Here is an 11056-nt window from a genome sequence, read left to right as displayed (position 1 = left end):
TGTGTTCAGTTTTAAAAAGTTATTAATATTTGTTACTGCCTGATTAGTTTTAAAATAAAACTTTCATATTTCAGTAGAAAAATTGTTATTCAATATATATATATATATATATATATATATATATATATATATATATATATATATATAAACAAAAATATTTTATCAAGATTTTTGATATCCTATATACATATAATTTTTGTAAATATGGAATTATGAAAATTAGTCAATACTTAAAACCTGTAAAAATTAAATGCATGTAATGAATTAACTATTTTTTAGAATTTTGACCCCGGAAACAATCAATTAATACTATAGCATTAAACTTCTAACTCATGGTTGTGCAATCTAAAGGTCCAATAACTACAACTATTAATAATTGATGTAATACTATTACAATATTAACAAAAAACGTCTGATTTCAAAGTATTGAAAATAAATGCATTTTTACTTATGAAACATCAATAAATCAAAAATACATTAACCTCGCAGTCAAATATTTTTAAACATTTTCGCGTTTTACATGAAATAGTCATCCTTCGACCACATTGACACTGCCCATGACGTTATATTTCATCTTCACTCAACGAAAAATCCTTCTTTTGTAAAATGTTGTTGAAGACCTGTTACACTAAAAAAATGTATACGATAATAATGCAACTTTTTCCCGGTGCACAGTAAAATTTAACGATCCAGTGCCACGTACAAAACTTTGTACATTCTATATTGTGTTCAAAACGGTTTGAATACCAAATAATGAGTTTGAGAATCGTTCGCTTGTTACAGCGGACTCGATTAAAATTACGTTTTTGGCGTATTGTGTGTTTCAATTCGAACAAACTTATATTCAATTCTTTTAACTTGTGCATATAATTTTCATAGTTGTTTACTGTGTACACTGCAATAGGGGATATTATCGAATTTTATTAAGTATGGATTTATCTTGTACAAAGATACATATAGAATCTTTACTGACAATCGTTTGTTGTACTCAACAACATATTTATCTGAAATTCACGAGTATTTTTAATAACAAACATGTTGTATTTTACAAAAGAAAAGCATATTGCAAATGGACGATATTTGTCTTCTTTCAGAAAGGCATATTTTTGTAAATATCATCGTAAGTTTTATCGGAGAGACCATAATGAGAATTGCAATAGAGAAAGAAAACAAACTATTAGACAGGAACATTAAAGTTTTGTATGCGAAAAGTCAGGGTCCGGTATGTGATAACTATAATACGAAGAAATTCAATTGCAATTTCCATACATCATCAACTCTAGTGGAATAACTTCTAACGCTTTGTCTATATACTTTCTTTCTATAATTTTTGGCCATGGTCGGCGCCAGCGTGGCTACATACTCGCGCATAGCTTGTTCCAATCGACCAAAATAATACTGTAATGAGTATATATGTCGTTGGATCCATTAGTAAATATATGAAATGTATTTTCAAGTAGAACTAATGTAGCATTGCACACAACTAATACCAACAAAATACGAAGCTACTACGGAAAACATCGAAAAATGTTGAGGAAAATATATATGTTTGCCACTAGAGTTGTTACCTTGAAGATTCTTCAGAAATGCGTCCTCAATTTGAAAGCTTGTTGTAGTTTAAAGTAGTCGAAAATTTAGAAGTTGAACAACACGTGTAATCTTAATAATTACATAAGCGCAAATATACAAACAAACAAAAATAATAAACAGTGTTAGCACAGCAGAGAGACATAAATGAGTTCGTGAAAGATGGAAACCGAAACATTCATAGCAAAATGAAGATTACTCGTTAATTTTTATCTCCAAATTGGCTATTAAATACAAAGCCAATATACGGGTGCATCTCCTCCGTTTCCTCTTTCCAACTCTATAAGACGTATTACGCAGGACGTTTCACGAAAGAGATGAGTTTAAGGGACGCGCGTTATATACATGTATAAATATTTGAAAGAAAAAACGAAACACGAATGTAGGTGAGTTTAGAAAGTCCGAGTTTTGTGTGTGTAAGAGGCGTGAGCGCGTTTGCACGCGCGCTAAAAAAATATATAGTATATACAATGCAATATATGCATATAGATACTCGTACATCCGTCGCGGGGTTTTCATCCCGATTGTAAAATTGAACGATCGCACTTGTGCTGCGAAAGAGATAAAACTGATCCTCGTTTTTTTTTGTCCACATATTTCCCTTCGCGCATGCTTTGGTTGTTTTTTTTTTGCTTTTATATTATATTGTATGAACTGGGCACCAGTGAAATACTTAAGCAATTTCACGATGAGAAAGCTTGCATTCTCGTTTCAAGTTCGGATCGACAAATATTCGTCTGACGAGCTGTAAATTTTGTTGTTTCAAATAATGCAGAGACATTCAATTGATTTTTGTTTGAAACGGCTAGATTTGATTGTAAATTTTGTATAAAGAAAAGATACAGATATACTTTTGAAACATTTTAGAACATTACACAATGTTGAAGTTTGCATTAATTTGAAAAAATTTATAACCGTTATTTATAGTTACGATTATTATGTTAGTGTTAAAGATATTTTGCCAGATGAAATTGTTAAAAATTTTCGGGTATGTTAATTGATTTATTGAAGCAAATAATGCATTTTGTTTTGTGTAAAATGTTTCCTGTGCAAACGATGTATTTATATATTTCGGCGCTTTTGTATAATTTTGCGACGCCGAAAATAAAAAAAAAGTATTTTAACAAGTATTTTAACTGATGTGCAGGACTGTGTCATTATTATCCGTTTCGTACTTCTTACTTTTATTTCTTTGAATTGTGAAAAGTTTTTATTCATCCTGCAATGGTTTTGATACCAAATATTTAGCCTATATGTTATATACATAATTCTATTTATATATAATCCTTTATACGGCGCATACGTATTTATATATATGTGTGTACATATAAATAAATTAATATTAATTATTATTATTATTATTATTAATTACGATTATTAATTATTATGTCATTATATGATAATTATAATTACAATTCTATTGAAATATAATTATAATTGAATTGATATCTACATTATATGGTCAAATGTAAATACACCCACACGAATCCTTATTTTATTGAGAAGTGGAAAATAAAGTGCGATGAATAATAATTCGATACCACGACGTTTGTAATATTATAATATATATATATATATATATATATATATATATATATTTATATATATGTGACATTAATTATAAAAATCTACAATAGGTGTTAAGTATGTCGCCCGTTCAGTTAGCCCGCTGTGTTTGAAAGTGTTGCACGGGCACGTGTCTCTTTTCTCTTTCGTACTTCGCCCAGTCCTTTATTTGGCCTCTGTCTCTTCCTCTATGTATTAAACATACAACGACACATATATTTATTGTGTTTGTGAAGACTATCGCGCATATGTCTTATACAAAAAGCAATATAGGCATGCAACACTTTCAAACTTTGCGTGGCACTTTTGCAGCGGACGCAAAAACTGTTGAGCTACTTTCAAGCTTTTGTGCGAATGCCCAAAACAAAGTATTAACGTTTAAAGTTCGTTATTTGTTTATAATTATCCTTTTTTTTCTTGTAAAAGATATACGTTCTTACCATGTGAAAATCGGAATAAAAACGATTCTTTACGAAAAATGATTGCGTTTCCTTTTTTCGGTTGTCTTCCTTATCCATATTACTAATTCGAATTAAACATTCAGAATCGATGGTAACAGAAATGTCAAGTGATATTCGTACTCATACATATGTTCAGAATTTTATTATAAAAAAGTTTTACTCTGTTTACAAAATTAACAATCGGCTGTTATTGTCAGCAACTATATAGTAAATAAATATCCATACATAGCAATTTTCAATGAGTAAAAAAGTAAAAAAAAGAGTGTACTTTTGATTATAACAATGTTCGTTAAACTTATTTCAATATAAAAAATAACATTAAAAAATACAATAAGAAATGGCTATATCATTTCGTTCACGAGCCTTAATTAGTATACAATCAATAGAGCTTATCCCACTAAATTATAAATTATGTAAAACTTATTACTGGTATTTTTACACTAAATATATGCATACGTGATTAACAAATAATTTTAACTTTAGTCAATAAATTATCGAAGCTTCAATCGTCAGTTACGTCAATGTCGCACCTAAATATAGCTTAAAAATATATTTAATATCAAAGGTTGTCGTTTGCTTTCGTATAAAAAAAATGGCCCGGCATGAAAATGTGCTCATAAAATCTAGGCCTGTGCATTTAGCAGCTGTAAATATATAAGAATTTAAAAAAACTGTAGCGTTCGAAAAGGAAGTGACTGTTAAAATAAGATTTACCTTTCGCGTGAAAAAGTTATTGATAGCAAATCTTCAAAGCTAATTCTAGAAGAAAAAAAAACAACATCGTCTGTACGAGTGGTACTTATTAATAACAAAAAATGTCTCAACTTTGCGTTCAGTGATGCCGTTGTCGCGGTGGTGCTCGCGGTGCTCGTACCTTGAGCCTCTGGCGCTGGTGAACAAGACGAGGTGAGCGCGAGGTGACGCGAAACTCGACCGGCAGGTCGTAGCACCGACAGATACAGCAGCTCGGAAACTTGAACCAGTCGCTGAATATACCTCGACATTCGTTGTTCGGGTCGTAGGCCAAAAGCCGGTGTAGCCTGTACTGCTGTTCACAGCGGCAGCCGTCTCGGCAGTACATCTGCTTGTTCTCGTTACTGTGAGTCATGTTTTTGCATTATTAGTTAACTCGTTTCGACTGAATTCATGGAAAAACGAAGCGACGATTTATTATCTCACTTACGTGCACTTTTCCCAATGGACGTATTGCTCGAACGGATAGAGATTGAGCAGAGCGAGCACTTCGCCGCGCGTGTTGTTTGCCCAGAAAGGTGCGACGACCTCTTCCTTGACAGGGCAGGCATTTCTGTAAGATCGAGAAGGAAACGTTATGTCGTAATGCTCGCGTCTTACCAAACGTTGACTCGCACTACTGGCGATTCATAAGCGTTTGTCAATTGGCGTTACGTTTGATTACTCACATTCCGCGAACTTTCAGAACGGGCTCCTGCTTGTCCTTGGCCGCGACGTCCTGAAACAGCTGTCCTTCCATCGATCCTCCGGTAGGACCTTGCGCCTCGGGTCTAACAGCCTCCGGCGGCCGGTACTCAGGTCTGGGTCTGAACTGTTGCGGCTGTTGCTGAGACTCGCTGACCTCCGCGTCTTGCACTTGGTCGAACTTGGAGCCGTAGTCCTCGAGGCTGATCTTACCGTCGTCCGTCCTCTCGGAGGACGTGGACAGGTACTGATGCGAAGACGTCGGAATCCCGTCCAGGGAATCGGCGGTAGTGTCGGCGGCGAATCCCTCCTCGATGAGTATCCCCGGGATCTCGGTGAGCTCGTCGACGTCGGCGTCGAAACGGTCGATCTGCCCGGAGATCTCGTTGATGCTCAGGTTTTGGATCTTGGCGATTTGCGCCAGGCTGACCACCGGAGTCGTGGATGCGAAGTTCGTCGGCGTCGTGGCCGAGCCGTCGTCCCTCGTACTGGGCAGGAGTGTCGACGCTGTGCTCACCGGAGTCATCTTCGTTCTGTGCGAAGGCGACGTGCCCGGAGTGGTCGAAGGGTTCGACGAAGTGGTAGAGGCGGTGGCGGTGCTGGCGTAGGTCGTGGATTGAGTGCTGCTGCTCGCCGTTATCGCGGGGTTTTCGTTGAGACGCTGGGGAGAGCTGGGGCCGTCGGCTTTCGGTTTGTCGAGTTTGCTCGAGGTGCCGCTTTGCAGAGATCGGCCGAGGTACTCGCGACTGCGGCGAGCTTCTTCTTCCGGATTGGCGATCGGGTCGAAGGCGTAGTCCACCTCGAACTGCATCTGTTGGAACAGCGAGCTGCGCGCAGGAAAGGAAGAGTTTAATCGTTTTGCGAATACAGTTATCATTTAACAGGTGATTTACCTCGAGTCGTCGGAGTAAAGTTGGTTGTGGTCGTCCTCGAGCTCGAGCTCGACGTCGTTCTTCTCCAGTTCAGTCTTCAGAACACTGATATGCTTCTCGTCGCCGTACATACGCCGCATCAAACCTTGGTTCTCTTGCACGAATCTGCGCACTGCGTGCCTGCAAACAAAAGTATATGCTTCGTAATACACGTACAGAGCGTTATCGCCCATCAAAGCTCCGCGATGTGTCAGTCGGTTTCACAGAGGCGATAGTGAATGAAAGCCAGGCTTATCTTGCGCAAGGAACAAGGGTAACAACTATATTCATTTCCATTCTAAATACTCGGAGACAGTGCGCGAGAGATAGAAATAGAGACCAGCGTCGCCACTTTCACTCGAAAAGAGCCATCGTATCTACATTATATACACATACAACTCACCATGGATAGGCGTTACCGGCGATGGCGCACCAGTTCTCGCGGCGAAAGTCACAGGGCAGATGCTCCGGGCGGGCTCGGCCGACACGTGAGTAGGGTTTGGAACAAGCCGAGGAGGCGTCGTAGCCGAAAGTACTGGGACCACCTTCGGGCATGCCGCCGAGGACCAAGCCTGCGCTCAGCGTCTGAAATTTTTAAAACAAGCCTATGCAATTTGCCGCAGCCAATAGTAGTTCTCAAAAACGCGGAACGAATGGAATAAATCACTTTTGAGACCACAGAGTCTTTAGAGCAGAGTAGATGGGGAAGCTTTCTTCCTCTGCTTCTTCTCGTGTCATATACGTGCTTAGAAAATCATAACAAATTCATCATAGAAGAGAATTACGCATGTATCAGGGTCAAGCTTTTAAATGGAACTTCACTCCGCAGTTTTGCGTGGCGAAACACTTTCACCCGCGAAAAAAGGCCAAGTCGCAATAGATGCGTGTATTCTTTTATTTTGACTTTTTCGAGCCGGAGATTAACATTTACAAGCCTATTGTGTTCTATAGAGAGTTCTCGGTGTCGTTACTTTCACGACTAGTCATCGCAACTGTTTATATTCCTCGATGCCACTAAAGCAGCTTCCTCTAAACGGCTCTCGCATAGTCCGATCGGAAAATTGCCATGCCGACGCGCATCGAATCAATCCCGTTCGCCGGCAAAAAGTGAATCCGACACCGATATCATCCGATGCGAGCATGAAAAGCTTTCACGACGAGAGCCGCGCGGCGCGACCGTTAAGCTGATCGTTCAAAAATGAGAGGAAGCTGCAGGACAGGCGTCGATTATTTTCTCCTCTCTCGCTTGTACACCCGAGGCGGCACCGGCGCATCACGTGCATTTTTTCGCGGATTGAAAGTTAAACGTGTATATACGCGTATGTATATGCGCACACATGGAGAGTCAGGGTCCCGTTACACCGGTTTCTCCGATCTCGTTGCTTTCGACGATCGGCGGCTCGAGCGGCGCATGTTATTATAAAGTCGATCGCCGACGATGCTGCTGCAGCTGATGACGATGACGATGATGATGATGATGATGATGATGTCGGGGCAGATGCGCTCGCGCGCGTATATGAGAGTAATGAATGCTTTTTCGAAGGATCGATTGATTTCTGCGATTGAATCGATGCGTTTGATTTATTCGCGGCTTTTTTACGAAAGCGAAAGACTGCCGTTCTTGTACTGCACGGTGTTATACGCGGTCTTCAATTGTCGTATATACAATACAATTGCATTGTTATACACGGGGGCGATTAATGAGGTATTGTATTCGCCGTTTGAAAACGATACGTAAATAAGTTGTAATGTGTCGATTCTCGATTTCTCTGCACAATACTTGTCAGTAGCTACATAATTCGTTGTTCCCATAGTTCTACATAAAATGTAGGAAAACATAACTTTGAACGACATAAATAAAAAAATTACCAGAAGCAAGACGAGGGCCATCCTGTCGCCCATAATGTCATCTGCGAGAGGTCCAACTCCACAGAAGCACCGGTCACAACAGCTCGGGTATACGATAATCTCCGCACAATGAAGCGAAAACGTGATCACAGGAGCGATTCGTCCGGCAGGGATCGCGCGGAGCGACACAAGCCGTAGCTCCGAAGACGAGCGAGTGATTCCCCGACGATTTCACTACTGACTGCTCGTCGCTGCTGCTGTTCGGCGGCGGCGCCCTCCGCGGCTCCTACTCTCCTTTCTCATAACTTTTTTTCCGATTCCTCGCGACTCGCTCAATGTTTTATTCGCGCGCGCGCGCGCGAGAGAGTTTCACCGTCGATCGAACGGCAACGAGGAAGCGAGCAAGTATGAGTAGCCGTAAGTGTACAAGTACTGTATATCGAGCTGGACGCCTCCGCGCTTTCGATCGGGCGCGCGCGCGGGCCTACTGCGCTGCGCTGCGCCGCCGCCGAGAGGAGAGCCGAGAGGGAGAGAGACGAGAAGAGAGACGAGAAGAGGACGAGCCGATCGCGAGTAGGTCACTCGGCTGGATACCGTTAGGCTCTCGGCCGGGCGGTGTGTGCCCACTATTTTCCCAAACTGGGTCACTCGGCCTCGTCCTCCTCCTACTCCCCCACCTGTCGCTCTCGCGATCGTCGCCGTGTGCGTTTACGATACACTTGCGCCTACGTCTATGTCCAAGTATCTATACGCTTCCGAGGAAGAAGACGTTTTCGAGCTGATGTCGGCTCGAGGCGGTTTCCTTGTTCGAGTGTGTTATACTAGCTGCTTGGCCGATGCGCCGACAAAGAGGAAAAAGCTGGGATCGCCTTTTCGGGCTGAGATGAGACACTCTCGGGTGGTCGATGCGCGCTTGTTTTATGGCTCTATATAGGCTCTCTCTCTCTCTCTCTCTCTCTCTCTCTCTCTCTCTCTCTGCAACTAATTGAACTTTATCAGGGTTCCTTGCGCGCTTCCATCCAAGTTTCTCGGATGCAAAACGTTGCAACTACGACTAACTGCTCCTACTGGCGCTTGCTCGTACAGAAATCGGTTGGACCGGTAACCTTATATATTGGGCATCGCTCGCTTTGGATACAATCTCGGGAACACACAAAAGTTTGAAAGTACATTCGTATACGAGGAAAAAACGTAAAAAATTATGTAGGTAGGGCTTTTTTAAATTACTTGCGGGGGGAAACCCGGTTACTTTTTTCTCGATCTTTTGGTTTACCGATCTTCATTCCGAATTAATGCGTTGATCCAAAAATTTATATTTTGACAAGTAGATATCGCTCTTTTTCACAATCATTTATTTTTAAATGATAAATATTGATACAGATCGTTTTGTTAACTAAAATCAATTTGAAATAGTGCACTTGTTGATTTATGAAAAATACGCGAGTGTGGCTTGAAAAAGGAAAAAGGAGTTGATGAAAGTTTGAGTTATTTTATAGCTTTCTGTATGCAAGAGGAGATAATTCTCAATGCGCCGATCGTTTTCAAGCGACACACTTTGATCAGTGGGAATTATCGGAAAGCGAGGATCGAACAATGCGTTCTTTCTAATCATTCAATTTCGTATAAAAAATTATATTTGCATTATAGTTCATTTTTTTATCGAAAAAATATAATGTATCGGTATTACATGTAAATTGTTTGAAAAACTTTTTTTGCTATATTTCCAAAATTTAAAATTTGAAAAATTTAATCAAATGCGATAAGAGCAATACGAGGAGGAATTTAATTTCTGATAAAGATAATAATAATAACGTAATAATCACAAAAAGGTACGAAACGCAAAAGTATATATAATCGCAGCTATCCACTAATTCAAAAATACGAGATATTCGATATACACCGTTGCCTTCACTCGTATATGTATTTTTCCGATTAGATCAACTTTTAGGTTAGGTCAGTCTTGTTTACAGTGCTTGTACAGTGCTGTCTACTGTGCGTGCATCTGCGCAAAACAGTAAACATAGTAAAAATTCACAGTAATACCAGGTTAAATGCTACATTGGTCTATTCTGATTATTACTTTATATTGAATATTAAAATAAGTGATGTATGAAAACTGATATTTATCATTAGATAGAGGTTTGCTAATATTCCAGCCTTTTGATGCTGACTAATTATTTTATATTTTTCAGCAGTTTCAACCATGTCTAAATCTCAGAATAAAGAAAACGATTTAATTCTAAGTTATCACGATTGTATTTTGCGCCGAGATGATGTAAATTTGTTGAATGGACCATACTGGTTGAATGATGCAGTTATAGGATTCTACTTTGAATATCTTGGACAGAAGTATATAGAAGCAAGTTCGAAGCTTCTTTTCATAAGCCCGGAGCTGACTCAGCTGCTAAAACTGACGGATCCACACGAATATCCAATATTCCTTGATCCGATAGAAGCAAAGAAAAAAGAGTTCATATTTTTTCCTGTAAATGACTGCAACAGCAGAAACACTGCAGGTGGTTCCCACTGGAGTTTGATGGTATTCTCAAAAACTGAAAGAACCTGCTTCTATTTTGATTCATCATACGGATTGAACACCTCTGTTGCAAGGGACTTTTCCAAAGGCGTTATGAGTTATTTACTCGACAAAGGTACTGGCCAGTTTGTAGAAGTCAACTGTCCTCAGCAAGAAAATGGTTACGACTGTGGATTATTTGTGCTTTGCTATGCAGACATCATCACAGAATTTGTTTTAAAAACATCCAATGTTGAGGGATGCGATTGTGATAATGTTAACAGTTTAGTTTTTGAAAAACGAAAATCTCTAAAAACCCTTATAGAAAGACTGAAAGAATCTGAACACTGAATATAAATTATATCACTAATAGGTTGGCTCACTATAATTTATTAATTTTTAAAATTGTCATCCAATTTCATTTTTCCAAGCAATTGATTTTCAAAATTAAAACTCTGTATAGCTGTGATAATGTTGAATTGTGTTTTTAACATTGACCACGTTACTGTAAATCTCAGACAATTGGATCAACTATCCTTAATGTATTTAATATATATCTAAAGTGTAATTTTTAAGCTTGATATTGCTCAAATATACATATATATTTATGAAATTATTTTTTAATAATAACAATAAAAATTGTATAGGAAATCGATTGTCTTCCCTCTTTCAATCTCAAATTTCGTACCAGCAAATTATAGAGCAAATATATATATATATATATATATATA

At 39.0% G+C, this 11056-nt stretch overlaps 2 protein-coding genes across 4 annotated transcripts; one reads left to right on the top strand and one right to left on the bottom strand.

The window, feature by feature from the left end:
* Positions 1-3206: 3206 nt before the first annotated feature.
* LOC100121695 (protein spaetzle 4) lies at positions 3207-8252 on the bottom strand. Its single transcript, XM_031923355.2, has 6 exons — positions 7832-8252; positions 6366-6547; positions 5945-6103; positions 5036-5878; positions 4798-4920; positions 3207-4711 (listed from the first exon to the last, which is right to left on the bottom strand). Exons 1-6 carry the CDS (start codon positions 7862-7864, stop codon positions 4447-4449), a joined length of 1605 nt encoding a protein of 534 aa, XP_031779215.1. The 5' UTR covers positions 7865-8252; the 3' UTR covers positions 3207-4446.
* Positions 8253-9744: 1492 nt separating this feature from the next.
* LOC100121679 (sentrin-specific protease 8) lies at positions 9745-10976 on the top strand. Of its 3 annotated transcripts, none has more exons than XM_001605240.6 (2): positions 9745-9917; positions 10003-10976. In XM_001605240.6, exon 2 carries the CDS (start codon positions 10014-10016, stop codon positions 10674-10676), a length of 663 nt encoding a protein of 220 aa, XP_001605290.1. In that variant the 5' UTR covers positions 9745-9917; positions 10003-10013; the 3' UTR covers positions 10677-10976. The 3 variants fall into 3 exon arrangements, with proteins under 3 accessions (XP_001605290.1, XP_008202260.1, XP_016842593.1); XM_008204038.4 differs by having other exon boundaries at positions 9750-9917; positions 10006-10976; XM_016987104.3 differs by having other exon boundaries at positions 9762-9856.
* Positions 10977-11056: the final 80 nt, after the last annotated feature.

This window comes from Nasonia vitripennis, chromosome 2 (assembly GCF_009193385.2).
Source record: "Nasonia vitripennis strain AsymCx chromosome 2, Nvit_psr_1.1, whole genome shotgun sequence".
Classification (NCBI taxonomy): Eukaryota; Metazoa; Arthropoda; class Insecta; order Hymenoptera; family Pteromalidae; genus Nasonia; species Nasonia vitripennis.
The sequence above is the reverse complement of the archived record's forward strand: the minus strand, read 5'-3'. Positions and strand labels throughout refer to the sequence as shown.

Excerpts from the sequence above, each read along its gene's own strand:
- LOC100121679 (XM_001605240.6), top strand. The coding sequence starts at position 10,014 with ATGTCTAAATCTCAGAATAAAGAAAACGATTTAATTCTAAGTTATCAC.
- LOC100121695 (XM_031923355.2), bottom strand. The coding sequence starts at position 7,864 with ATGGGCGACAGGATGGCCCTCGTCTTGCTTCTG. Across the intron at positions 6,548-7,831 it reads TGGCCCTCGTCTTGCTTCTG|ACGCTGAGCGCAGGCTTGGT; the intron begins GTAATTTTTTTA and ends TAAAAATTTCAG. Across the intron at positions 4,712-4,797 it reads GTCCATTGGGAAAAGTGCAC|TAACGAGAACAAGCAGATGT; the intron begins GTAAGTGAGATA and ends CATGACTCACAG.